At 56.0% G+C, this 27,097-nt stretch overlaps 2 protein-coding genes across 10 annotated transcripts in view; one reads left to right on the forward strand and one right to left on the reverse strand.

Moving 5' to 3' along the window:
• Pc (pyruvate carboxylase) overlaps nucleotides 1-27,097 on the forward strand; it is a 114,749-nt gene that overhangs the window by 84,121 nt on the left and 3,531 nt on the right. For all 8 annotated transcript variants that reach the window (XM_021731752.3, XM_040284041.2, XM_005333362.5 and 5 more), the window contains 12 exons: nucleotides 10,076-10,211; nucleotides 10,316-10,500; nucleotides 10,607-10,772; nucleotides 10,894-11,039; nucleotides 11,187-11,304; nucleotides 11,546-11,697; nucleotides 12,485-12,603; nucleotides 14,354-14,516; nucleotides 16,257-16,439; nucleotides 25,609-25,753; nucleotides 26,057-26,146; nucleotides 26,231-26,452. In XM_021731752.3, the coding sequence (XP_021587427.1) occupies nucleotides 10,076-10,211; nucleotides 10,316-10,500; nucleotides 10,607-10,772; nucleotides 10,894-11,039; nucleotides 11,187-11,304; nucleotides 11,546-11,697; nucleotides 12,485-12,603; nucleotides 14,354-14,516; nucleotides 16,257-16,439; nucleotides 25,609-25,753; nucleotides 26,057-26,146; nucleotides 26,231-26,452 (1,825 nt within the window). The remainder of the gene's footprint in view (nucleotides 1-10,075; nucleotides 10,212-10,315; nucleotides 10,501-10,606; nucleotides 10,773-10,893; nucleotides 11,040-11,186; nucleotides 11,305-11,545; nucleotides 11,698-12,484; nucleotides 12,604-14,353; nucleotides 14,517-16,256; nucleotides 16,440-25,608; nucleotides 25,754-26,056; nucleotides 26,147-26,230; nucleotides 26,453-27,097) is intronic.
• Lrfn4 (leucine rich repeat and fibronectin type III domain containing 4) lies at nucleotides 19,078-22,342 on the reverse strand. Of its 2 annotated transcripts, XM_021731754.2 has the most exons (3): nucleotides 22,203-22,342; nucleotides 20,409-21,767; nucleotides 19,078-19,931 (listed from the first exon to the last, which is right to left on the reverse strand). In XM_021731754.2, exons 2-3 carry the CDS (start codon nucleotides 21,755-21,757, stop codon nucleotides 19,370-19,372), a joined length of 1,911 nt encoding a protein of 636 aa, XP_021587429.1. In that variant the 5' UTR covers nucleotides 21,758-21,767; nucleotides 22,203-22,342; the 3' UTR covers nucleotides 19,078-19,369. The 2 variants fall into 2 exon arrangements, with proteins under 2 accessions (XP_021587429.1, XP_005333418.1); XM_005333361.5 differs by having other exon boundaries at nucleotides 20,409-22,227.

The raw sequence follows: 27,097 nt of genomic DNA on the forward strand, positions 1-27,097 counted from the left end.
GGTCTGCTCTGTGCCTTACCCGAGCCGAATGACACTGTTTATGCTCATTGCTAGCACCACAGCAAGGGCGGCCCCTCAGTGTTTTATTTGAATGGCTTGATGTCTAGTGAGGGGAGCCCTGCAGTTATTGTTTTGTGGTCCTGCTTGTCCAAAGGAGCCCTGTGCTTCCCTTTTTTTTAGGGGGAGAGGTGTAAGATTGAACTCAGGGGGCATTTGACCACTGAGCACATCCCCAGCCTATTTTGTATTTATTTAGAGATGAGGTCTCGCTGAGTTGCTTAGGGCCTCACTTTTGCTGAGGCTGGCTTTGATCTCGAAATCCTCCTGCCTCAGCCTCCAGAGCCACTGGACCTGTGCCTCTTGGCTTTGTGCTGTGCAGTGGTTCACTTACTCCTCCTGGCCCCTCCTGGTCCTGGGCAGAGTTGCATTTGGTTCCCCAGGACGAGGGTGAGACTTGCACCCTGTGCCCGTGTCCAGTGTGTGTCTCACGCTGCCAGTACCACCTGCTTCCTGCAAGGGAAGGGTTTTGGCGGCTCTGATCACCCACTCAGAGTGGAGCTCCACGGACTGGAGGCTATACTGCACGGGGGGCCATGACAGGCACTGATGTCACATGCGCTCAGCCCAGAGCAGAGCACAGGGCTGCATGTCTCTGTCCCAAGCTCCCAGCTAGCCCGAGGCCCACTCCTCCCATGGGATCAGCTCCAGGCCTGGGTTTCACTTGTTACTTTGAAATGATTTCAGAATTAGCATCAAGTAGTCCAGAGAATCCTCTCCAACCTCTCACCCCAGTCCCCAGTACTGCTGCTTCCTTTGTTGTCCCCCTGTGTCTCCTGACCCATTGGAGTGTAAATTGCAGACGTGGCGCCACTGGCCCTGAGGACTTCAGCGCTCTCACGTGCAGATGAGGTGTCCTCTCCCTGAGCACAGTCAGACCCGGGGGCGAGACCAGGCAGCGCACATCGATCCAGTGCTGTTTGATCTGCAGACCTTATTTAAACTTCGTCAGTGTCCCCGACAGCGTCAGCAGTCCAGGGTCCAGCTCACACGTGCATTTACTTGTCCTTTTGGCCTCCTGTCATCTGAAACCATTCTCGACTCTTTCGTGCCCCTTGACGTGTTTGAAGAGCGTGAGCCAGTTATCTCGTGGGGTTCTCCTAGTCTGGGTTTGCCTGTCTTCCACGAGATCCGGGCTGTGCACGGGAGGCAGGAACCCAGGGGACGCCGTGTCTGTGGCGGGCACCTCAGGAGGTGCATGGTACTAGCTTGGTACGGGTGACGTGGACCTTTGTCTCGCGTTGATGTGGCGCCTGCTGGGCTTCTCCACTGCACATGGCTGTCCTCCTTCACCGAGGTTCAGTGACGTGTGGTCAGTTGTGTTCCAAAAATATTAAATGGGAAACTATCAAAATAAACAAGTCCAAGTTTTGGATGGTGGCTGTTCGGGGCAGTGAGATGAAATCCCCCGCCATCCTGCTTCCTCCCGAGCTGCCAGTCAGCCTTGGCCAGCAGACCGGCCTATCACTCTGCAGCACGGCCGTCATCAGGTGGCCTGCTCTGGTGGCAGTGCGTGGGGCTGTCACCCTCGGCTTACTTGGATGGCCCCAAATGCGAGGGTAGCGGTGCCAGCAGTTCAGATGTGCCAGAGAAGCCGTTTCACTTCCTCTGAGTGAAAAGGCGAAATTCTCAAGGTATTAAGGAAAGAAAACCACGGTGACATTGGAGACCTGCCGTGAGATGCACAGAGACCACATCACACTTGTTATGGTGGTTCTGCGAGATCATCAGGAGCCTGTTACGCCCTTAAGCTTCCTCATAGGTTAGCACGGAGGGAGAGGCGTGGGGGGTCAGATAGGCGCGGGGTCTTGCACCACCCCCTTGTTAAAGGGGACTTCTTTAATGAGGACAAGGTGTAGAAATTACTGTTGTCCTCTATGTTTGAAAGATGAGGAGCGTGGAGCCCAGCAAGGGACCTTATCTGTGTTAGTGCGGCTAGGTCTGATGTGGAGGCCCTTCCAAAGCCAGCGCCCTCCTCAGCCTGTCCCCTGCTGCTTGGAGCCATGGCCCACCCCCAGCCCCCAGAGCTCCTGCTCCTGCCTCGTCTCAGGTGGCCCCTCTGTCTTCTTGTCGGAGTCTCCTCCTGGTCGGGACTCAACCTGGGTGTGCTCCAGGGAGCGTGCAGGCCTGGAGAAACCCAGTGGCGCTATTAGAACAACGTTCGCTCCCAGGCTTCCACACCACCCCTGTCCATGGTGCCAGGCGTTCCTCCCTGGCTCCTCCCTCTGTGTCCCCCGCCCCACCTGCCCGTCTCTAGTCGTCCTGGAGTGGGCACGGTCTCCTCGCCTGCACAGGCCAGGTCTCTAGCTTTCTTGGATGCCGGTGGACCTCAGTGAAATGACCTGCTGTACCCCAGACATCTCCCCGACCCCACGGCAGCCCCCGCGGCTCCTCCCCCGTCAGAGGCTCTGTCGCCTCAGCCTCTGCAAAGTCCAGACGTATGCCATCTGCAGTCCCTGTGCTGCCTGTCCAGAGAGACCAGTTCCAAACCTGTCAGATCCTCCCTGCTGCCTGAGAGGCCTGGATGTCTGGCCCTGGGCCCGGCCTCTCCTGGCTCCCAACCTCCAGCTCCTGCCCCCCAGTTCCCACCTCCGCCCTCCATCTCCCTGGAATGCGTCAGACTTGTCCCCTCATGGTCTTGGCAAAGTGCAGTCTCCACAGACCTGTGCGTGGCTGCCTCCTGCACTGCCCTGAGGCCTTGCACTGGGCCTGGCGGTCAGTGGCTGTCCTTCCGCTCCTGTCTGTAGGTCTCTTGTGCAGACTTCTTCCTCCCTTCCTGCCTTCCTGCCTTTGGACACAGTGTCTTTATTTTGTCTTCGTGTGGTGCTGAGGGTGGAACCTCACTGCCAGGCCAGCCCCCCACTGGGCCCCGCCCCGCCCCCACAGGCTTCTTCCTTAATGTCCTACTTTCCTTTCCATTCTGTCTGTATTTCTCTTCCTCTCTGTATTGGTGGCCATCACATGACACTAGGGTTTTTACAATATTTGTTTTACTTATTGAATTTGTGTTTAAGTTCCTTACTTAAAATGGAATGGCTGAGTCAAGCGTTTCCAACTTTTTTGAAGAAATGACTCACACAGGTAGGTAAGGGCCATCAGGGTGGGCGTGCAGGTGGCCCCTGCCGTCCTTTCAGACTTGCGTGGAGCTGGTTTTCCCTCCTTGATAAAATTCAGGAGTCAACCTCTGAGCTTCAGATGTTGGGATGTCAGCTTTCCTCACTTGATGAAAAAAGTCTTTATTGTGCTGGACACAGTGGCGCACGCCTGTGATCTCAGCAGCTTGGGAGGCCGAGGCAGGAACATCGCGAATTCAAAGCCAGCCTCAGCAACTTAGTGAGGCCCTAAGTAACTCAGGGAGACCCTGTCTCTAAATAAAATGCAAAATAGGGCTGGGGGTGTGGCTCAGTGATTGAGCGCCCCGAGTTTAATCCCCGGTACTCCCCCCAACCCCCCCAAAAAGAAAAAAAAAGGTCTGATGTGGTATATATGACACGTATCACATGACTTTTATCATCTGAACCTTTTCTAAGTGCAGTCTTCGGTGGCATCAGGTATGTGCATGTTGTTATGTGACTGTCACCACCATCTACCCACAGAACATTTTTCATTTTGCAAATCTGAAACTGTCCCCACAGAACACCAAGTCCCTTGTCCACCCCAACCCCAGAAGCCACCATTCTACTTTGTCTCCACGGGTGTGACCACTTGAGGGACGGCCTGTAGTAGAGTCCTGTGGCATTTGTCTTTCTGTGATTGGCGTATTTCACCTGCCCTCGGTGATTTTTTTCTTTTAAATATTTTTATTCATGTATTTTAAAAAATTGTTATATTTAGCCAGGCACAGTGGTGGATGTCTGTGATCCCAGGGACTTGGGAGGGCGAAGCAGGAAGATTGCAAGTTGGAGGCCAGCTTGAGCAATTTAGCGTGTCTCAAAATATAAAATAAAAAGGGCCGGGGATGGAGCTCTGTGATGGAGCACCCCTGGGTTCAATCCCTAGTATTACACACACAAAATTAATTATCACATTTATCTATCTATATTTATTTATTTTTGTGTCTTCATACATGTACTTTGGATAATAATGATCATCACATTCCACCATCATTAATAACCACGTCCCCTCCCTTCCCCACCCCTCTGCCCTATCTAGAGTTTGTCTCTTTCTCCCATGCCCCCCCTCCCTATCCCACTATGGATCAGCCTCCTTTTATCAAAGAAAACATTTGGCATTTGTTTTTTTGGGATTGGCTAACTTCACTTAGCATTATCTTCTCTAACTCCATCCATTTACCTGCAAATGCCATGATTTTATTCTCTTTTATTGCTGAGTAATATTCCATTCTTTATATATGTCACATTTTTTTTTTTATCCATTCATCCACTGAAGGGCATCTAAGTTGGTTCCACAGTTTAGCGATTGTGAATTGTGCTGCTATAAACATTGATGTGGCTGTGTCCCTGGAGTATGTTGTTTTTAAGTCCTTTGGGTATAGAGGGATAGCTGGGTTAAATGGTGTGGTTCCATTCCCAATTTTCCAAGGATTCTCCATACTGCTTTCCATATTGGCTGCACCAATTTGCAGTCCCACCAGCAATGTATGAGTGTGCCTTTTCCCCCACATCCTCGCCAGCACTTATTGTTGTTTGTCTTCATAATAGCTGCCATTCTGACAGGAGTGAGATGAAATCTTAGAGTGGTTTTGATTTGTATTTCTCTAAGTACTAGTGATGAACATTTTTTCATATATTTGTTGATTGATTATTTCCTCTTCTGAGAAATGTCTGTTCAGGTCCTTGGCCCATTTATTGATTGGGTTATTTGTATTTTTTGGTGTTTAGCTTTTTGAGTTCCTTATATAACCTAGAGATTAGTGCTCTATCTGATGTGTGAGGAGTGAAAATTTGCTCCCAAGATGTAGGCTCTCTGTTCACCTCACAGATTGTTTCTTTTGCTGAGAAGAAACTTTTTAGTTTGAGTCCATCCCATTTATTGCTTCTTGGTTTTAGATCTTGTGCCACAGGAGTCTTATTAAGGAAGTTGGGGCCTGATCCCACATGATGGAGATTAGGGCCTACTTTTTCTTCTATTAGACGCAGGGTCTCTGGTTTTATTCTAGGTCCTGATTCATTTTGAGTTGAATTTTGTGCATAGTGAGAGAGAAGGGTTTGATTTCATTTTGTTGCATATGGGTTTCCAGTTTTCCCAGCACCATTTGTTGAAGAGTCTCTTTTCTCCAATGCATGTTTTTAAGACCTTTGTCTAGTATAAGATAACTGTAATTTTGTGGGTTAGTCTCTGTGTCCTCTATTCTGTACCATTGGTCTACCAGTCTGTTTGGTGCCAATACCATGCTGTTTTTGTTACTATTGCTCTGTAGTATAGTTTAAGGTCAGGTATAGTGATGCCACCGGCTTCACTCTTCTTACTAAAATTGCTTTAGCTATTCTGGGTCTCTTGTTTTTCCAGATGAATTTCATGATTGCTTTTTCTTTTTCTGTGAGGAATGTCATTGGGGTTTTGATTGGAATTGCATTAAATCTGTATACTGTTTTTGGTAGTATGGTCATTTTGATAATATTAATTCTTTCTATCCAAGAGCAAGGTAGATCTTTCTGTCTTCTAAGGTCTTCTTTGACTTCTTTCTTTAGGGTTCTGTAATTTTCATTATATAGATCTTTCACCTCTTTCGTTAAGTTGATTCCCAAGTTTTGTTGTTTTTTTTTTTTTTTTGAGGCTATTGTAAATGGGGTAATTTTCCTCGTTTCCCTTTCTGAGGATTTGTCACTGATATGCACAAATGCCTTTGATTTGTGGGTGTTGATTTTATATCCTGCTACTTTGCTGAATTCATTTACTAGTTCTCAAAGTTTTCTGGTGGAACTTTTAGAGTCTTCTAGGTATAGAGTCATATCGTCAGCAAATAGTGCCACGTTGAGCTCTTCTTTTCCTATGTGTATCCCTTTAATTTATTTCGTCTGTCTAAATGCTCTGGCCAGTGTTTCAAGAACTATGTTAAGTAGAGGAGGTGAAAGAGGGCATCCCTGCCTTGTTCCAGTTTTTAGAATTTCAGTTCAACTTCAATTTCTCTCCATTTAGAATGATGTTGGCTGGGGCTTAGCATAGATAGCCTTTACGATGTTGAGGTATGTTCCTATTATTGAACATAAGGGGTGCTGTATTTTGTCAAATGCTTTTATTGATATGATCATATGATCTTATCTTTAAGTCTTTTGATGTGAGGAATTACATTTATTGATTTCCGTTTATTGAACCAATCTTCTAATCAGAGGAGAAACCAATCCTCCCTGGGATGAATCCCACTTGATCTTTGATCTTTTTGATATGCTTTTGTATTCAATTTGCCAGAATTTTATTGAGAATTTTTACATCGATGTTCATTAGAGATATTGGTCTGAAATTTCTTTTTTTGATGTTTCTTTGCCTGGTTTTGGAATCAGAGTGATACTGGCCTCATAGAATGAGTTTGGAAGTGCTGCCTCTTTTTCTATTTCCTGAAATAAATTGAAGAATATTGGTGTTAGTTCTTCTTTAAAGGTCTGTAGAACTCAGCTGTGTACCCGCCCGGTCCTGGGCTCTTCTTGGTTGGTAGGCTTCTGATGGCGTCTTCTATTTCATGCTTGAAATTGATCTGTGTAAATTGTGTGTATCATCTTGATTCAATTTGGGCAAATTATATGACTCTAGATATTTGTCAATGTCTCCGGTATTTTCTATTTTATTGGAGTACAAGTTTTCAAAATAATTTCTAGTTATCTTCTGTATTTCTGTAGTGTCTGTTGTGTTATTTCCTTTTTCATCAAATATGTTAGTGATTTGGGTTTTCTCTCTCCTTCTCTTCGTCAGCATGACTAAGGGTCTGTCAATTTTATTTATTTTTTCAAAGAACCTACTTTTTGTTCTGTCAGTTTTTTCAATTGTTTATTTTGTTTCAAATTCATTGATATCAGCTCTGATTTTAATTATTTTCTGTCTTCTGCTTTTGGTGTTGATTTTTTTCTTCTTTTTCTAGGACTTTGAGATGTAATGTAAGTGATTTATTTGCTGACTTTTTCTTCTTTTAAGGAATGAACTCCATGCAATGAACTTTCCTCTTAGTACTGCCTTCATAGTGTCTCAGAGATTTCCATATGATGTATCTGTGTTTTCTTTCACCTCTAAATTGTTTTAATCTCCTCCTCGATGTCTTCTGTAACCCATTGTTCGTTCAGTAGCATATTATTTAGTCCAGGTGTTGGAGAAGAAATTTTATTTCTTATTTTATCATTGATTTATAATTTCATTCCATTATGATCTGATAGAATGAAGGGTAGTATCTCTACTTTTTTATATTTGCTAAGAGTTGCTTTGTGGCATAATATATGGTCGATTTTAGAGAAGGATTCATGTGCTGTTGAGAAGAAAGTGTATTCTCTCATTGAAGGACAAAGTATTCTATATATGTCAGCTAAGTCTAAGATATTGATTGTATAATTAAGTTCTATAGTTTCTTTGTTCAGTTTTTGTTTGGAAGATCAATCTAGTGATGAAAGAGGTGTGTTAAAGTCACTCAAAATTATTGTGTTGTGGTCTATTTGACTCTTGAACTTGAGAAGAGTTTTTTTGATGAACATATGTTTGGGGGCATATATATTTATAATTTTTAAGTCTTGGTGTATGGTTCCCTTGAGCAGTGTGTAGTATCCTTCTTTATCCTTTTTGATTGACTTTAGTTTGAAGTCTACTTCATTTGATATGAGGATGGAAACCCCTGCTTGCTTCCGCAGTCCATGTGAGTGGTATGATTTCTCCCAACCCATCACCTTCAGTCTGTGGATGTCTTTTTCTATGAGATGATTCTCTTGGAGGCAGCATATTGTTGGGTCTTTTTTTTTTTTTTTTTTTTTTTTTATCCAATCTGCTAGTCTTTGTCTTTTGATTGGTGAGTTTAGGCCATTAACATTTCAGGGTTATTTTTGAGTCATGATTTGTATACCCAGCCATTTTTGTTTATTTTTGGTATTTAATGTGACTTGGTTTCTCCTCTGATTAGATTTTCCTTTAGTGTAATCCCTCCCTCTACTGATTTTTATCATTGTTTTTCATTTCCTTTTCTTGGAATATTTTACTGAGGATGTTCTGTAGTGCAGACTTTCTAGTTGTAAATTCTTTTAACTTTTGTTTATTATCGAAGGTTTTTCTTTCATCAAATCTAAAGCTTAGTTTTGCTGGAAATAAGATTCTTGATTGGCATCCATTTTCTTTCAGAGCTTGTTGTTCCACGATCTCCTGGCTTTGAGAGTCTCGGTTGAAAAAGCTACAAGATAGATTTGAGATACAAATTGGTCTCCCCTTGATCTGATTCCTCTTTCTTGTGGCTTTTAAGATTCTATCCTTATTCTGTATGCTAGGTATTTTCATTATAATGTGCCTTGGTGTGAATCTGTTGTAATTTTGTACATTTGGTGTCCTGTAAGCCTCTTCTTTTTGGTTTTCCAATTTGTTCTTCATGCTTGGGAAATTTTCTGATATTTTCTCATTGAAGAGATTGTGCATTCCTTTGGTTTGAAACTCTGTGCCTCCCTCTATCCCAATAACTTTTAGATTTGGACTTTTGATGTTGTCCCATAATTCTTGGATGTTCTGTTCACAGTTTCTGACTATCTTTACTGTGTGATCAACCTTATTTTCCAAATTGTATACTTTGTCTTCATTATCTGACTTTCTTTCTTCCAAGTGATCTAGTCTGTTGGTTATGCTTTCTATTGAGTTTTTTATTTGATTTATTGTATCCTTCATTTCAAGGATTTCTGTTTTTGTTTTTTTTTTCAGAGTCTCTCTTTTTCTCTCTTGAAGTAATCTTTTGCTACCTGTATTTGGTCTCTCATCTCATTGTTGGAGTGATCAATTTTCTCCTGTATTTGCTCATTTAGGTCATATTAATGATGGACCTTCTGAACTCCTCTCTGACATTCCATCAACTTCGCTGCCCATGGGTTCTGTTATTGTAGTGTCCTGGTCTGTTGGGGGCACTTTCCCCCCTTGTTTTTTCATGTTGTCTATGTGTCTTCCTTTCTTGCAGAGTGGATCTGAGATATTACAGTTCCTTCCCTCTATTCTTGTAGTACTGTGCAGATCGTTTGTGCCTCACCTTGATGTGGGGCTTCCAGACCCTGCTGGTGTCCCTCAGTGAATGCTACTGCATCCTGGGTCTGGGTCCTATATGCAAGTTGGAGTGGGTGGATCTGGGCGGCTGGGCTTGACCTCCCTTGGTAGTCTCTTGGTCAGAAGGGGCAGTCCTACGCCAGAGGCTAGGCGCTGGTGGGTGTCTGTCCCCGGGAGGGGGAGTGGACCCGGGACTACTGAGAGCCTGGATCCCCAGTGGGCTGGTGGGGGTGGTCTGGGCTGGAACTCAGCTCCCGAAGTAGTCTGCTGGTCGGAAGGGGCGGTCCTGCGCCAGAGGCTAGCTCTGGTGGGTGTCCGCCCCTCTGGTGGGGTGGGGTGGGGGGTGGATCAGCCTGCTGTGCGCCTGGGACCGGCACAGGCCGGTGTGGGTGGATCTGGACCGCAGGGCTTGACCTCCCATGGTAGTGTGCCTGTCCTTGGTGATTTTTGTTGGTGATGTATTTAGTTGCCCTTTGTAGAAAGGAAAATTTCTGCCACTATTGAGAAACCTGCTTTGGCCAAGCTCAGGCTCTCTCCTGAGAATCCGTGCACAGGACAAGTCTGTTGCTGCCCTCCTTCCTGGCTGCCAGGACCCTGGGAAAGGGCCACAGCCCGGGCCTGCCTGGGCGGTGTGCCTGCACAGACACCAGCAAGCCACAAATTGCTTTCAGAGCTTGAGGTCCTCTGGTTTTGAGCCTGGCAATGGGAGCTGGGGTTCCAGTGGGTTCCATCTGCTCCTTGTCTACAGCTCGTCACAAATGGAGGTGGCGGATGGCACGGGCCCCTGTGTGGGGTTGCCATGGCTCGGGAAGCCAGTGCTGCAGCCTCTCTAACTGGACTCTGTCCTCCCCAGATGCTGAAGTTCCGGACAGTTCGAGGGGGCCTGAGGCTCCTGGGTATCCGCCGAACCTCCACTGCCCCTGCTGCCTCCCCAAATGTGCGGCGGCTGGAGTACAAGCCCATTAAGAAAGTCATGGTGGCCAACAGAGGTGAGCCCTGAGCTGCCAGCCTCAGCCTCCTCCTCACCCCGCCCCACCCTGGCCCCTCTGCTTGTCCCCGGCCCAGGAGTGTGATCTCCCTTCGTTGCCTCCAGGCGAGATCGCCATCCGCGTGTTCCGGGCCTGCACGGAGCTGGGCATCCGCACAGTGGCCGTCTACTCCGAGCAGGACACAGGCCAGATGCATCGGCAGAAGGCTGACGAAGCCTACCTCATTGGCCGCGGCCTGGCCCCCGTGCAGGCCTACCTGCACATCCCCGACATCATCAAGGTGGCCAAGGTGAGCAGCCGGCAGGCTGGGGGTGGGCACCAAGTGGGGGAGGCAGAGGTGGGAGGTCGGCCAAGGCCGTGCGGGCGGGAGACCTGCCTTCGTCACCCACCTGCAGGAGAACAACGTGGACGCAGTGCACCCGGGTTACGGCTTCCTCTCCGAGCGGGCGGACTTCGCCCAGGCCTGTCAGGATGCTGGGGTCCGGTTCATTGGGCCCAGCCCAGAGGTGGTCCGCAAGATGGGAGATAAGGTGGAGGCCCGGGCCATTGCCATCGCCGCAGGTGACAGACAGTCAGCTCCTCACAAGGGGCTGGCAGGGAGGGTGGCAGGAGCATGTGTTTCCCTGGTGATGGGCCGGGATTCCAGTTCTTCAGAGAGGCCACTCACACCTGTCCCCCACAGGTGTCCCTGTGGTCCCAGGCACTGACGCCCCCATCACGTCCCTGCATGAGGCCCATGAGTTCTCCAACACCTACGGCTTCCCCATCATCTTCAAGGCTGCCTATGGGGGCGGAGGCCGTGGCATGAGGGTCGTGCACAGCTACGAGGTGAGTGAGGCTGGAGGCAGGGAGCGGGCAGCAGGTGGCCTCATCTCTGGGAGTGGGCGGAAGGTGACATGTTGTGGGGGAGCTCGATGCAGGTGACATGGAGGGGCCTGGGGAAAGCCAACGCCTGCTGGCCCGCCCGCCCCCCAGGAGCTGGAGGAGAATTACACCCGGGCCTACTCCGAGGCCCTGGCAGCCTTTGGGAACGGAGCGCTGTTTGTGGAGAAGTTCATCGAGAAGCCACGCCACATTGAGGTGCAGATCTTGGGTGAGTGGAGAGGGCGGGAGCCCAGAAGCCAGCCTCTTCCTGGTTGGCGGCGGCCAGCCTTTTGGACAGGTCCCTGTCTGTGGTTCGCTCTGGGAGGCCTGCAGGGACCCAGCTCAGCAGAGGGGCTCTTGGGGCTGCCTCCCCGCCGCCGAGGGCCCTCGCCAGCCACTGCCCTGCGGGGCGCTGGGAGAGCCAGGGGGTGTCCGGTTTCAGAAAGGCTGAGCCGGTGTCCTGCCCCCAGGGGACCAGTATGGGAACGTCCTGCACCTGTATGAGCGAGACTGCTCCATCCAGCGGCGGCACCAGAAGGTGGTGGAGATCGCCCCTGCTGCCCACCTGGACCCCCAGCTCCGGTCGCGGCTCACCAGCGACTCCGTCAAACTTGCCAAGCAGGTGAGGCCTCGGGGCGCTGCAGGTCCCCTGTGCGCAGCCTGCAGGTCTGTACTGGCCCTGAGCCTGGGCCTGTAGCTGTGTGGCGGGGGTCCTGTCCTCCCGTGTTCCTGGGCCACAGCCCCAGGTGTGTTCACTGTCCCAGGTTCCAGCCACCTCAAACTCCTAGGCAGCCCGGGCCCAGACAGCATCGCTGTCACCTTCCCCAGAATGGAGGCAGAGCCTCACTGTGCTGCGAGGCTGCAGCCACAGCAATCAGGAGGCCGCAGCTAGGTCAGCTGGGCAGAGTGCCGGGATCAGTGGCCTTGGGGAGGAGTCACCTCAACTGTGCCCTGGTTGATGGGTTTATGCTACTGACCCCAGCAGGCTGGGGCCTGTGGAGTCTGCTGTGGTCCTAGCAGGCTCAGTCTGAGGCAGGAGCATCATCTGGGTGCCTCTCGACTGACATCTCTTGAGATGGTGACCAGGCTGGTGACGCTGGGAAGTGGGTTCTGGGAAGCCCAGGTCTCCAGGTGTGAAGGGACAGGAGTAGAGCCACCAGCCGAGGTGGCAGCCAGTGAGAGCAAGGGCGCCCTGTCTGGGGCGGGCAGGGCTCTGCTGACCTGTACCATGCCAGCTCTGGAGCCCGGCGGAGTCCTCAGGGGACTGTCCTGGAGCCTGGATGGCCATCTGTCTCTCGGACAGGGTCCCTGCAGGTTGTTGTATTTTTGGGCGGGCCCCCGCCCCACGCCACTCCAGGGCACACCCTCCCCCTGCCTGTCCACCCAGCCACCCACCTGCCGCCCCACAGGTGGGCTACGAGAACGCGGGCACCGTGGAGTTCCTCGTGGACAGACACGGCAAGCACTACTTCATCGAGGTCAACTCCCGCCTGCAGGTGGAGCACACGGTCACCGAGGAGATCACCGAGTGAGCTGGGGACAGGGCGCGGAGCAGGGAGGGACTCTGGCTTTCCACTTTGGTGGTCAGCAGCGGGGGACCCAGGGACTTGAGTTCTTATAAAAGGCTCAGGCTGTGGGCCGGGCTCGGCACAGCGGAAGTGCGCCTGCCTGGCGTGTGTGAGCACTGGGTTCCGTTCAGCACCACACAGGAACAAATAAAATGAAGGTCCATCATCAACTGAAAAGTACTTTAAAAAGGCATTACATTGTGATTGCAAAAATTAATACAAAGGAGCAAATCAAGTGAGTCAGAGGCCCTCCCCTCAAAATGAGGATGCTCGCGGCCAGGGGCCGAGCTGGACACCTCATGGAACCCTCGTGGCTGCCTTGTGAGGAGGGAGCCCAAGGCCCCGTCTTTCAGCCGAGGAAGCCGAGGCTCGAGGAGGTTGAGATTCTGGCCTGTGGTGGCTGAGTCCTGGTGTCCTGGGTGGTGAGGGTGTGTTTGGCGCCTGTGGGCAGGGTGTGCCTGTAGCTTTTTGCCCAGATCTGTGTTGTGTCCCTGGGGAGGCGAGATCTGTTTTTATCAGGATCAGCTGATCAGGAAAAGCCGCCTGGTGCCTCCTGGCTCTCTGGGTAGTCTGGCTCTGCTGTCCCACAGCTTGGATTATTTGCTGTTCTATAAACAACAGTTAAAATGGCTGTTTCGTTGTTTCGAGATGCGTGTGATGAGCCACTAAGTCCTAAACCTTGGCTTTGGGCCAGTCCACCTCACCTTGGAACATTTCTGACTTCAGTTCCTTCCCCAGTCCCTGCTGCACCTGAGAAAGGGGTACCTTTGCCCAGAGAGGCCCCCAGATTCCTGGGAGGCCAGAGTTAGAGGCAAGGTCGGTGCTCCAGCTGTGTCCTGGCCCCGGGTCTTCCTCATCCTGCTGCCGAGAGCTGTCATCCTGAGCTCTGTCAAGGATGAAAGGCTTTGTTTACTATGTAGCAAGGGTTCTGTGCCAGACAGACTGAGCTGAGGCTCCCCTGGTCCTGTGTGGAGCTTGGGTTAGTGGCAGCCTGTCTGACCCCTGATCTCCTCCTCCAATGGGAATGTGGCTCCAGCATGGGATGAGCACGCGCTGCTCCCCCTTGGCTGTTGAAGCTCATGGCGATCTCTGTCACTGCTCCAGTGGTGCAGCAGGCAACTCCCCACACAGCAAAGTCGGCCAGCGTAGTTTCCAGGCTGTCCTTACCACAAGCCTCAGTGACAATCAATTTAAAACCTGGAGTCTTTCAACGGCTGTTCCACTTGGATTTGCTACTGTCCTTGGGAGCATGTACCAGTCAGCTTCAGCTCCTAAAGCCGTGCAATGCAGAGAGCTTTGCACCCCAAAATCTTCTGGAGGGGCCTTGGGCACAAGCCCAGTGGGGGTGCAGGCCTGGGAACACAGTGTCCACCCATCAGGCCTCAACTGCCCTGGTTCCCATTTTGCAGACTGTCCCCCACTCACCCACCCAAAGTAGCACCTATGGCTCCAGGAATGGGGCCTCCTGAGGCTTCTGATCTGAGCGTCAAGGGCAGGAAGGTGGAGCGCAGGACGGGAGAGGGGGACCCTGTGTTCCCGAGGCCCCTCTGGCTGCCACTCTAGCTGAGACTGCAGTCATGGCGCCGAGCTGTGAGGCCAGGGGCTGGAGCAGCTGCCCGCTCAGACGGGAAGAGTGTGTGGGCCTCGCCTCTTGCCCCGGCCCCGCCCTGCCTCATGCTCCCCTCCTCTCTTGGTGTTCCCCACCTGCAGTGTGGACCTGGTCCACGCCCAGATCCACGTGGCCGAGGGCAGGAGCCTGCCTGACCTGGGCCTGCGGCAGGAGAACATCCGCATCAATGGCTGTGCCATCCAGTGCCGGGTCACAACTGAGGACCCTGCGCGCAGCTTCCAGCCCGACACTGGCCGCATCGAGGTAGGTGACATTTCCGGAGCGGGTGCCAGTTTCAGCCTATTGAAGATTCTCACTGCCTCTCAGGTGCCCGGGGCCTGGCAGTTCAGGAGAATCCCCCTCGGCTGGCCTGACCCCGGCCTAGAGCACGTGGGAGCCAGCGCTGTCCGGGAGGAAGGGGGCATGCTGGGAAGGAGCCCCCCTGTACACGGGCCAGGAGAAGGCAGAGTCCAAAGCTCCACTGTGACAGAGCCACTGGCCTCTGTCCTGCCTTCACGCTGGGGCCGGGCAGTGGCTGGCAGGGCAGAACCCCAATAGGAATGGGAACAAATGACTGGGAATCCCATGGGGGTGAGCCAAGCTAAGGGCCTCCCAGAGGGATCGAGGGAAGTCAGCAGATGGAGGTGGCAGTGAGGGACGGGAGGCAGAGTCCGGGGCTGTGGTTCCTGGATCTTCTCACAGAGCTGAAGCCCAGCCAGTGGGTCCCCGAGAGCCATTTCCCTCCCTCCCTCCCCCCGAGGGTCTGGCCTGACCTGCTCCTGGCCCACTGTGTCCTGTGGACTGGCCCTGCTGTCAGCTCCTCCCCATTTATTGGCCCGGCCCTGGGGACAGCATCTGCTCTGGAGTCTGGGGCCTGTGGCCTGGGCTGGGTGGGGCTGGCAGGGACAAGCCAGAGGCTGGGCTTTAGGTCAGGTGGTGGAGAGGCTGTTGCAGTGTGGTCCTGAGAGCACAGATCTGTGGCCTCCCGGGAACTGCCTGCCTGCTCCCGGGGAGCCCCAGGCCTCCTTTGTCCTCAGCTGCAGGGGGGCAGCCCAGGGACCCACCTCCAGCCACCTCCCTCTACCTTACAGCTGGGCCAGCTGCTCCGCTCGCTCACCGCAGGGTATTTTTAGCTGGTGGTTCCTGCGCTCGGCTGTGTCCACCCTGAATATTTTATTAAGTTCCTTTCCGTGGAGCACAGGCCGGTGCCCCTCTGGTGCTGTGGTGTCCCCAGCCCGCCCCCAGCCTCCCAGCCTTCCCTCACAGGAACCCAGGGCCTGTCCTCCTGTGTGCACATGTCAGCCAGCCCCAGCCCCCTAGCCTGACCTGGCCCCTCGCCCTCCACCGTGTCCTTCCTCTTCCTGACCCATCCTGCTCTCTTCTGCGGAGGCTGGGCCCTGGGGGCTGGCTGTGCCTGTCTTGCTCTGTTGGACGTGTTTCCTTGGTGTCTCTGTCCCCTTGTTGCTTCCTCTCTGCCGCTCTTCCTCCTGTCCTCCCCTCCAGGAAGAAAGGGACTGTGTGATGGTCTCCCTGTCACCCTGAGGGCCCAAACAAAGCCTGCGCCCCGCCTCTCCTCTCATTGCCCCACAGCGGCCCTGTCACTGGTCCGGTGTCCAGGCCTTTCCCTTTCTGTCCGGGTGCCCACGCAGGCAGGGACTTGCTGCTCTTGCTGGTGGTGGACGCTCCATACCTGTTCCTGGCATGAACGTGGACACATGAGGGGATCCAGAAGGCGGGAGGGTTGGTCAGACAGGCGTTGGGAGGTGGGTGGGATCTGGCCCCTCTGGCTGGGCTGTGCACACAGTCCTGCGGTACGTCCTTCGTCCCCTTCCAGCTCCTCTGAGGCAGCAGTGACTGTGGGACTCGGAGAAGGGGTGAGTCCCAGGTTTGCAAAACTGAGAGGTCAGAGCTGTGGTTTCCCTGCAGCGCCCTCGACCTCAGCTCTGGGTGCCCCGCATGCAGGGAGCCGCCGCTGACCTCTGCCCCCCCCCCCCACCACCACAGGTGTTCCGCAGTGGAGAGGGCATGGGCATCCGCCTGGACAATGCCTCTGCCTTCCAAGGGGCTGTCATCTCACCCCACTATGATTCCCTGCTGGTCAAAGTCATCGCCCACGGCAAAGACCACCCCACGGCCGCCACTAAGATGAGCAGAGCCTTGGCCGAGTTCCGCGTTCGAGGTGTGAAGGTGAGAGCCTATAGCTCCTTCCCGTCTTGTGCCTGTCCCTCCAAGGGTCCTATGGTCACTTGTGTCCTTGCTTGGGGTGGGCACAGAACGGCCTGCCTTTCCCTGGCCTTTGCTTTGTGGAGGCCTGCAGCCCCCTCGGCCCTGGTGACAGGTGACTCTCCTGGCTGCGCTCAGACCCTCGGGCCCTTTTGGTGCAGGCCCGAGGGCCCCCTTCGGGTGGCTCCTTCTGGCTGCTCCACATGCCTCTTGCTCTCAGGCCAGAGTCCCCTGCAGGGCGGCCGTGGAAGTCCCCACCCCACAGGTTTGGGTGGAGGCCCGGAAGCCTGTGTTTTGAACAAGAAAAGGAGCTCCTGGGCGAGGGCCCAGCCCTGTGTGAGGAGGGGAGGCCTCCGCCATCCCCCAGCCCTCTGCATTTCAGCCGAGTCTGCAGAATGGTGGGTGCTTCAGGGACAGCCAAGGAGTATGGCTGCAGCGGGGCTGGTGGCCAGGCAGGGGCACGTGACCTGTTTCTGACCAGGGTGGTTGTCTGCCAGCGAGGATCCAAAATGCCTTCCCTCCTTGTTGGGCTGTTTGCTACTAGTGTCTAGAGCTAGGGATGAATTCACAGCCAAGAAGCAGTCTTGTCCTTGAAGCCAGCACCTACCCACGTGTCTGTGGGTGCTGCCATCAGCATGAGGACAGGGCTGGGCATTCAGCCCCTGTGGGAATCCCTTTCTTCTCTTTGGGGGTTCCCAGGATGGTCTGCAGCCACAGACTGTGGCTGGGCTGGCTCCTGAGGGCTCCTGCGGGGCCAGCTGCTGTCCCCTGGGTCACTCCTCCGACCTCTCCGCAAGACCCCATGGCATGTCCTGGCGGTAGCCCCAGGGGGCAGAGACTTTTGGAAAATGGCAGGGGCCTGCCGGCTGGGCTGGCCACCTTGGCCACCTGAGGGAAGTGTTGGCAGACGCCGGGGGTCGCTCCCTTCCACAGGGCTGCATCAGGGCTCCCGTCCCACACCCAGGGCAGCGTGTTCCCGGTAGTTTGGGCTGGGCTTTCTCTGCTGACCCTGTTGGGAGGGGCCGTGAGTCCCTGCCTCCTGTGACCGCGGTGGGAGTGAGGGCCGGGCTCTCCCTGTGCTGCTGCTGCTGCTGTTGTGGCTGGCCGTGGTTGGTCCCCATTCCTCTGACCCCTTGTCCTCAGCCCCCAGGTCCCCTGGGCCAAGGACTCTACTCTGTCCTATACCCCCAAGTACCAGGAACCTCCTCTCCTCACTGGAGGAGGGTGGAGAAAGGGACTCTGGGGACCATGGCCATGGGGTGGCAGCAAGGTAAGGGGTTCTGGTTCCTGGGGTGCCTGTGTCTTTCCCAGATCCGCACTAGCCCAGGCCATTGGTCCCTGCCTCATTCTGGGCCTTCAGGAGCCTGGCTTTCTGGCCTTAAGCTTTTGTCTCCCCTGCCCTCCCTCCTTGCCCCCCACTTTGCTGAGGACCTCATTTCCATTTAACCCATCAAGTCCCAGTGCCCCATACATAGAACACCTCGAAACATTTAAATTGAGCAAGAAAGTGATCATAAACGGCACGTTTGTTGACTAATGTTTGGATAGTACACGGCAAACGGCATGCTGGGGCGTAATGGGTTAAACCATCCTTGGCCACCTCAGGCCCGTGTCCTGGGCCTGGGAGGACGATACCCACCAGCTTGGCCTGGAATACCGGTCTCCTTGGCTGTCATCAGGAGCACCGGTGTGCCCGTGCAGCCCCTGTGCTGTGCCTGGCACCAGCCAGGCCCTGCCATGGCCCCGGGGCCGCCAGCTGCATCCTCCTGGAGCACCAGCAGGCTCTCGCACGCTCGCTAGGAAGGGCTCCGCCCAGGACATGGAGGCCAGTCAGTGCTGCCAGAGCTTTGCCGAGCAGCAGCCAACAGGGCCCGTGGGACCCCCGGCAAAGGAAGCAGAAAGGGGTTCTGGGGTGAGCCCCATCCAGCACATCCCCACCTCCACCCCCACAGGCAGGCAGCTCGGGGCCATCTCTCCAGGAACGTTGAGGGCACAGCCATGGGGACCTCAGAGGAGTGGCTGGGGGTGCCATCTCGTTGGTGCCTGAGGGATGACAGGACCTTTTGGAGGTCTCTGGGTGATGGCTGCCAGTGGGACTCCCAGTCTTGAGGGTGGCACTTCATAAGTCCAGAAGGTGCCCAGGAGAAGGCAGGCATGGCTGTCCCCAACAGGACTATGGGGGTATTTCACCGAGTTGTGCTCAGGAGAATGTTACCATTCTTTTGGTTCTTTTGCCCAGAAGGGCTATGCCCTCCACCCACCCTCGGGCTGCTACCCACAGTCCCGCTGCCACTCCCAGGCTTCCAGCACTGCTGGGACAGTGCCAGTGCTCGGGCTTCACGCACCAGGGATTGTCCTACACACGCCTGCTGGGAAGGGTACCCTCCGTACTGACAGACAAGCTGCTCGCCCGAGCCCCCAGCTCCCGTAGGCCAGGCTAGGCCCGGTCAGAAGAAACCAGAGCCCGGCACTGGACTGCCCCAGAGGACGAATGGGCAGTGGAGGCTCAGGCTGCAGGGTCAGCTCCGCCCGGTCTGTGCCTCTACCAGCCCCTCATCCCCTCCCTTCCACCTTCCCTCAGAATGGGGCCAGAGACCAGCACTGAGGTGTCCCCAACAATTTTATTATAAATAGAAACAAGACGCCCACTTGGTGGCTGCAACCCCTGCCTTGGTGGCTCTGAGCACCTGTCAGAGGGACCTGTCCCTTTACCCCAGTCTGGAGGTCAGAACCAAGGGAAGGGCTCCTGTCCCTCCAAGTACATGGGAAGCCTGAGGTACCAAGGATAAAAACCAGGGAGAGGCCCCTGGCAGTGCTGCTCACTGGGCCAGGTGGCCACTGCCCTGGGCCCCTGGCCTCGCTGCTCATTCCTCAGGGCACAAGCCGCCCTCCTGTCACACCACACTCTCCTCCAGCCGCTCTGCACTGCCTCCCGCACCCCGGCACCCAGCCCCAAGCAGCCCCCCATGTACAGAGTGGCTCCTCCGGGCCCAGGCCCCTCCCAGGCGCCTGGCATACCCGTAGCACCCGCCTGTATCTCCCAGGTCCAGGGAGCAGCTGCGCTGGGGGCGGGGTGGGGGGCTCCTCGGTGGGTGGCTCTTGGGGGTAGGGCTGGGACCTCCATTGGTCTGGGACTGGACGTGGCTGAGCTTGAGGGGGAGGCGGCCGTTCCCAGCTCCCCGGCCCCGAACCAGCAAGGCCACAGTGAAGACCAGTAAGGCAGCCACCAGAACCCCCCCCACAGCCACAGTCAGGGTCCCGCCCAGCACATGGGCCTGCAGGGCATGGCACAAGGGCGTGGCTGGCAGTGTGGAGAAGTGGGCACAGCCCAGTAGCCTGGTGGCCGTGAGGTCAGAGGGTCCAGTGGCAGGTGACAGGGCCAGCAGGCAGAGGTCGTAGTCAGCACCCGGCACCAGGTGCTTTAGCAGGAAGTGCTGGCTGGATGCTGGGACGATCCTGCAAGACAGACAGGTGGTCAGAGCCCCAGGGTCAGGCGCAGCCCAGCTCCCGCCTCGCACAGCCAGGGCCTCGCGGCTCCTAAAGCCCTCACTCCCTGCCCAGCTCTGGAGAGCTCCCCGGGACCTGAGCCACAGGGGCCTTCTGTGTTCCCTCAAGATGGCAAAGAAACAAGGACGGGCACGTGCAGGACAAGAGGCGGTGCCAAGGGACAGACTGGTGTGTGACTGGACTGACTTAGGTCACAAGCAAGCAGAGGAGGATGGGTGTGGGGGGGATACTAGCAGGAACACCCAGCCACGGCCAAGCCACAAACCAGGCCACCAGCAGCGTACAGCTGTCACGTAAGCATCCATACCTGAGCCCCGCACCCTCAGATGCTGGGTTCCTGGGGGCTCAGAAGCCAAGGGCACATTGGCGGGAGGGCCGGGCGGGGGCCAAGCAGGGGCTGAGGACACGGGCAGGGTGCGTCCTCACCGATAGATGAGGGTCTCGTCTTCGCTGCTGTTGTACTGGATTTGGAACATCCACACAGGGTCAGCTGGCCGCCCAGGGCCCCAGCTCACCAGCCCTGAGGTGGCAGTCACTTCTGTCACTTGCACAGCTGGCTCAGACTCCAGAGTCCCCTCGCCCTCAGCAGCAGTTCGAGCAGAGGCAGCAATGTCTGAGGGCCCTGGGCGGCCCCCCTCGGCACTGGCGTTCCCGCCATGGGGCAAGGCCAGCACCCGGAGCTCTACTCGGGCAGTGGCCTCACCAGCAGGGTTGGTGGCGATACAAGTGTAGCCTCCTGCGTCCCCAGCGCCTGTCACCCCAATCTCCAGGGTTCCGTTGGGGAAGGCCCAGGCTCGGGAGGAGTTGCCAACCAGCCGGTCGTCGGGGCCAACCCAGTGCATGGTGGGTGCAGGGTCACCAAGGGCCCGGCACCTCAGCGTGGCCCGCTGTCCCTCCAGCACCCAGAGGCGCTGCGTGTGGCGGGCAATGAGGGGCGGCTCACACGAGAACTCGCCCTCAGGCACTGCCCAGAAGTATCGGCCAGCCAGGCCGGGTGGGGAGGCACAGGTCTCCAGGTCATCCGGCCGCGCCAGCCGCCGCAGCCACAGCAGCTCGCAGTTGCAGTGCAGCGGGTTCCCGCTGAAGCTCAGCACCAGCGGAGCCGGCGAGGCCTCCGCGTCGCGCCCCCTGGAGAAGAGCGGGTCGGGCGCCAACGTGGCCAGGCGGTTGGAGGTGAGGTCGAGGCGGGAGAGCTGACCAAGCTGTGCAAAGGCGCCCGGGGGCAGCGCGTCGATGAGGTTGTGGTCCAGGTTGAGAGTGTGCAGGGCCGGCATGGCGCCGATGCCGGCCCAGGGCACCTGTCGGAGGTTGTTGTAGGACAGGTCCAGGTCCTCCAGGCTGTCCAGGAAGTCATCGAAGGCCCCTGGCGCGATGCGGCCCAGCTGGTTGCCACTGAGGATGAGGTGCTGCAGGTTGACAGGCCCCCGCAGGCTGCCGCTGCCCAACTCCACCAGCCTGTTGCCGTCCAGGTGTAGGGATCGCAGGCTCTCCAGGTCCCCAAAGGCGCGGGCTCCAATGCGGGTGATGGCATTCCGAGACAGCGTCAGGTCCACCAGCCCAGTCATGTTGCGAAAGTCAGGTGGTCCCAGGGCCTGGATGAAGTTGTCAGCTAGCCGCAGCTCCACTGTGCGCCGGTCCACGTTGGGTGGCACAAACAGCAGGCCTCGATGGGCACAAAGGGTACTGAGGGACTCGGATAGGTTCTGGCAGACGCAGGGTAGCGGACAGGCAGCCGCTCCACTGGCCAGCAGCAGCAGCAGTAGTGGTGGGGCCATGGTGAGCGCCCTGTAGGGAAGGGCCGCAGCCCAGGCACAGGTGGGGCTGGTGCAAGTGCCCACTTGTGCCCAGGGCACAGTCCCAAGAGCCAGCTTCCAGAGTCTGGCCTGGGAAGATTGGGTTAGAAGCTCAAGGGGGTCCCCAGGGATGAAGGAAGGCTGGGGCTGCAGGGCCAGGCCCCCCGGAGTAAAGGTCACATTTCCCAAGCAGTTAGGGGGAGTCCTGGCGCTGGGGACAAGGTGAGGCATGAGGCAGGAAGCGGCGGTGGGCCGAGAGCAGGGAGGGTCCCGGAACTTCCTTTTCCTGGCGTCCCCTGGAATCGCCAGCCCCTTCCTCCCTCCGCGCCATCCCTCTCCGCGCCAGGAAAGGCTCCCAATTGATCCCTGGCTTGGCCCGTGGTCCCTCCCCGGCCCGGCCCAGCGGTGCGTCCCGCGGCCCCCTCACCTGGTGTTAGTCGCTTAGGGGGCGCGGGCCGGCATCCCCACGGGTCCAGCCGGCCCTGGCCGTCTCCAGGCCGCTCTCCCTCGGGGGCGAGGCCTGGGCCGCCTGCCGCGCGCCTTACGGCCCATGGCGCTCGGGCCCACGGCCCCGGCTTACTCGGTTCCCGGCACCTTTTCCCGGCGCGGTCCGCGGCGGCGGTAGGGGCGACAGGCAGGCGGGTGCGCGCCAGCGAACGCGCGCGCCGTGGACACGCACGTGGAAGGAGGACGGGGAGGGGTGCACGGGGATCCACCCGGCCCCGGGCTGGCTCCGGAGGTCACCGGGACACGCAGGCACTGCAGCACCCACGGGTGGTGCCCAGTCACGCCCGAGGCCCAGGCCAGCGCGGGCCTGCCGCGCTGCCCCTAGGCGCTGCCGCAGCGCACTCACCCCGGCACTGGTGCGCGCGCCCCCGGCCCCCCTTGCGCCCCGGCATCCTGCACCGCTCGGGCGCCCGCCGCCGCGGCGCGAACCTCACTCTGCAGCCAGCCAGACAAAGCGCCAGCTCGCGGGCCCCTTCACCGTCTCCCAGAAACGGGTCTTTGTCACATGTCGCTGGGCACCCTCCCCAACACGCCTACATATGCCCACACACCCACACTTCCCCGCACCCACGGGCAGGGCCGGGCGCAAACCCGCGCTGTTGCTGAGACCCTCGCGTTCACAGACACACGCTGAAGGTCATAACCGTTCTGCATCACCGAGTCACGTGGAGGGTCCCCAACAGGCACGGGCCCTGGGGGGGCTAGGGAGGCGCCCCCGGCTGGGTTGCTGCGGGGTGGGGCCGCGAGGGCTCGGCCTCGGGCAGGCGCCGCGCCCCGCCCCCGCCGCCTGCCCCTCCCTCTCGTTGCCCCGCCCGTCCCGCTTTGCCCGGAGCTCGGAGCCAACCGGCCTCCGCCTCCGGCCGGATTGGTCTGCGCGGCGCCGTTTCCCAGCAGGCCGGCGGTGGCACGCTGTTTGAAGCTGTGCGTCAATGGTCCTTTCCGCGCCGCAGCCCCGCCCTCCTCCTCTGCTCTCGCCGGGCTGTGTCCCGGGGAGGGCGGTCCTGGGACAAGCTCAGGTGCTAGGTGGCCGCAGGAAGCTGGGGTTTGGATGGACTGGCTGAGGTCTTGGAACCAGGTCAAGCACCCTGGTCCTAGTTTGTGCCCGCCGCACGACTGGTGTGACCAATTGGGGAGCATGAGGAGTCATCCCCTCCCACAGGCTTCAAGGCATCCTCAGACTGCTGAGGTGCCCCCTTCTCTTCCTACAGACCCGATCCCCGCCCTCCATGGTGGGGAGGGGAGGCTGGTAGCAGGAACTCTGGGAAACCAGAGACTGGAATTCCAGCCCTGCCCGGCCCAGCTGTGTGGCCTTGGGCAATTACTTAACCACTGAAACAGACTGAGGGTATTAATTGAAGGTACTTATGCGCTTGGTAGGGGTGAGAGGAAGGAAAACCTGCAGCTTGAGGAGCTTAACTATCAGAAGCCAGGGTGCACCATGGCCACTGCCTGGGCCTCAGCTGTTGCATTTGTAAATGAAGGTTTGGATTCTAGCCATGTCAGCTCTGATGTGTGGTGGCATCCTTTGTTTTTCTTCTCCCCATCAAAAGTGTTTCCATTTACTCTGAGCATGCGTGTTTACTAGCATCTGCCATTTGCCACCCTGTGCTGGGAGCCAGATGTGCCTGGTTCTTGCCCCCATGGAGCTTCCAGTACAGAGGGAATGACCAGCGTCCAATAAATACAAAGTAGAGCTATTCACTTAAAGGGAAATGCAGGGGCTGGAGGACAGGGGAGGCCTCTGAGCGTCCTTACCTTTATTTGGCTCTAAGTTCTTTAAATGGTTTAACAGGATGTTTCCTCTCACAAGTGCCCTTGGAGCACTTAAACTGTCCCTGTTTTGGGAAGGGGCTGCTGCATTGTGGGCAGACAGGTGGACCCATCAGACCAGACAGGGATGAGGCACTGATGGCCGGCCCCACTCTGCGATGATCAGTGATGCCCAGTGATGCTGGTAGAGGAGGGAGCCTTTCCTGTCCAGGCCTCTAGGTGCTAGGAGCCCTTGGGTAACAGGTTCTCTCTCAGAAGGGTTCAAGCTGGACCTCAAACTCCTGTTGAGGATTGCAATAGAAATCCTGAAAGGGTAAGACATGGAGATGCCCCCTTCATGCAGCCATGTGGCTACAGGACATGCTCTCGGAGACCCGCCTCACAGTCATGGGGTCTCCTGGGGTCCCCATGTGACTCACCCTGCCCCAGCTGTTAGAGAAGCACCTGGCACAGAGATCTAAGCAGCTCAGATAGCCTCCTTGTCTCCGAAGAGGAGACAAGGGAGTGAGGGATGCAGACCAGCAAAAAATGATAAGGCCAAAGGATGGGCTTCCCAACAGCCGATCCCAGAACTTACTAAAAGGAGATCACTCTGCTCCCTGAGAGGTGGGAGGGAAGGACAAAGTGGCTTTTCCAGTATAGACATCCAGGAAAAGCTTTCTAGGCAGGTTCAAAGGTGTGGAGTGTGAGAGCAGGAGGCTCAGTTGTGTGGCAAAGGTGGCCATGATGAGGAGACCCATTGGAAGGTGTGGCCTGAGCTGGACATGAGGTCATGGAGTCCAGAGATGGCCACAGGACAGTCATCAAGCTTGATCAGTGACATACAAGAGGGGGTTGACGGAGCAGGTAGCAGTTGACTGAGCATAGCAGGTAGCTGGCAAGGCACCCAGCAGGAGGGAACCTGGGTTTGGACTTCTGAGTCCCATGAGGGATGTATAAGTAGATGCCAGGAGACAGTTCCACCTTTGGGTGTAGGCCCTGGAGACAAAGACTGACTAGATCCTGAGGCCCAGGACAAAGCCACACAGAGTGGGTAGGCCTGAGCAGGAAGAGGAGACCGGAAGAACAGGACATCCCTGCAGGCCAGGGAGAGAGCATCAAGGTGGGAGTTGTTAGCAGGAGGAGGGTGGGAGGCTGCCCACTAGATTTAGCCAGGAAGGCTAAAGAATGTCAAGAGCGTGGGTGTGTCAGAGGTGGGGACCTCTTTCAAGAAGAGTGGCTGGTGTGGGGGGTGGGGCGGGTGAGAGGCTGGTGCTCCTTCCGTGCTGCTGTAGAAAAGGTTGAGCCAGTTCGGTCATGGGAAGGGAGGAAATGCAGGTTGCCAGACCCCAGAAGCAGCAGGAGGGGGTGGCATTCAGCACATGCTCTGGGTGAATAGGATGGAGGGAGTGGGTTCAGCCACTGGCAGCTTAGGCAGTCTTCCAGAATGTGTGTGTGTGTGGGAAGGAGGGCCGCTGAAGCTGTGCTGCTCCAGGATGGCACCTGCAGCCTCTTTTTTTCTTTCTGTTCTGTCCATGCTGCATGGTGACACCCTCCTACCCACCTCTGTCCTACAGACCAACATCCCCTTCCTGCAGAATGTGCTCAACAACCAGCAGTTCCTGGCAGGCACCGTGGACACGCAGTTCATCGATGAGAACCCCGAGTTATTCCAGCTGCGGCCTGTGCAGAACCGGGCCCAGAAGCTGCTGCACTACCTCGGTCCGCCCCATTGCCCTCTCCCCTCCCCATACCTGCCTCTGGCCCTCTGCCCCTCAGCCCTGCCCTTGTTCTGATCCTGCATCTTCCTTGCTCCTCATCTTAGGGATCCTCTTTTCCATCCATGTGGTCCTCAATAGGTCTCCACTGCCTGGACCCAGGAGTCCGTGGCTTTGGAGAGTACAGGGGCAGCTGGAGAACCGGGTGTCCTGGAGGAATGCCCCCATCCCTGAGCCCACCTACTCACATGGCCCAAATCAATCTCTTCCCAGCCTTCCCTGACCTACTGCCTGCTCTCTCCCCCAGGACACGTCATGGTGAATGGCCCCACCACCCCAATCCCTGTCAAAGCCAACCCCAGTCCCGCGGACCCTATTGTCCCTGCAGTGCCCATAGGTAAGAGATCCATTCTGCCAACTCATGGGGAATATGAGAGATTGTCATCTGCAGGATGGACATTACTGTCTTTGTATGCCCTAGGCCCACCCCCAGCTGGTTTCAGAGACATCCTTCTGCGGGAAGGGCCAGAGGGCTTTGCTCGAGCTGTGCGGAACCACCAGGGGTTGCTGCTGATGGACACGACATTCAGGGATGCCCACCAGTCACTGCTGGCCACTCGTGTGCGCACTCATGATCTAAAAAAGATCGCACCCTATGTTGCCCACAGCTTCAACAAGCTCTTCAGCATGGAGAACTGGGGAGGTAGGCTAAAGGAGGACTCGGGTGTCGGGCAGTGCTGGCAAAAATCAGGCCCCTTGAGTAGCCAACCCTAAAGGTGCAAGCCTCTGGGGATACTCAGGAAGACCAAAGAAGCCAGCTGCAGTAGTGCACACCTGTGATCCCAGCTTTCAGGAGGCTGAGGCAGGAGGGTTGCAAGTTCTAGGCCAGTCTGGGCAACTTAGCCAGGCCTGTTTCAAATTTTTTTAAAAAACATTCTTATATATATTTTGAGTTGTTGATAGACCTTTATTTTATTCATATGCCGTGCTGATCTTAGGGATCCTCTTGTCCATCCATGTGGTCCTCAATAGGTCTCCGTTACCTGGACCCAGTGCCTCACTTGCTAGGCAAGTGCTCTACACTGAGCCTCAACCCGAGCCCTGAAGCACCCTTCGGTTCAATACGCATTACAGAGAGAGCAGAGGGGGAGGGGGAGAGAGGGAGAGAAAGAAAACCAAAGACTGAAGAAGGCACTGTGCTCCCTTGTTCCACAAACGCTGACCAAAACCAGCTTCAGCCAGGCCTCTTGCTGGGCTTAAGGCTTCAGATCCAAGATCCAGGAGCTGGGCTGAGCATGCTGCAGGCACAGTCATGGCACAGAGGAGCAGGGGAGGAGGACCTGAGAGA

The sequence above is a fragment of the Ictidomys tridecemlineatus genome, chromosome 4 (assembly GCF_052094955.1).
Source record: "Ictidomys tridecemlineatus isolate mIctTri1 chromosome 4, mIctTri1.hap1, whole genome shotgun sequence".
NCBI classification, from domain to species: domain Eukaryota; kingdom Metazoa; phylum Chordata; class Mammalia; order Rodentia; family Sciuridae; genus Ictidomys; species Ictidomys tridecemlineatus.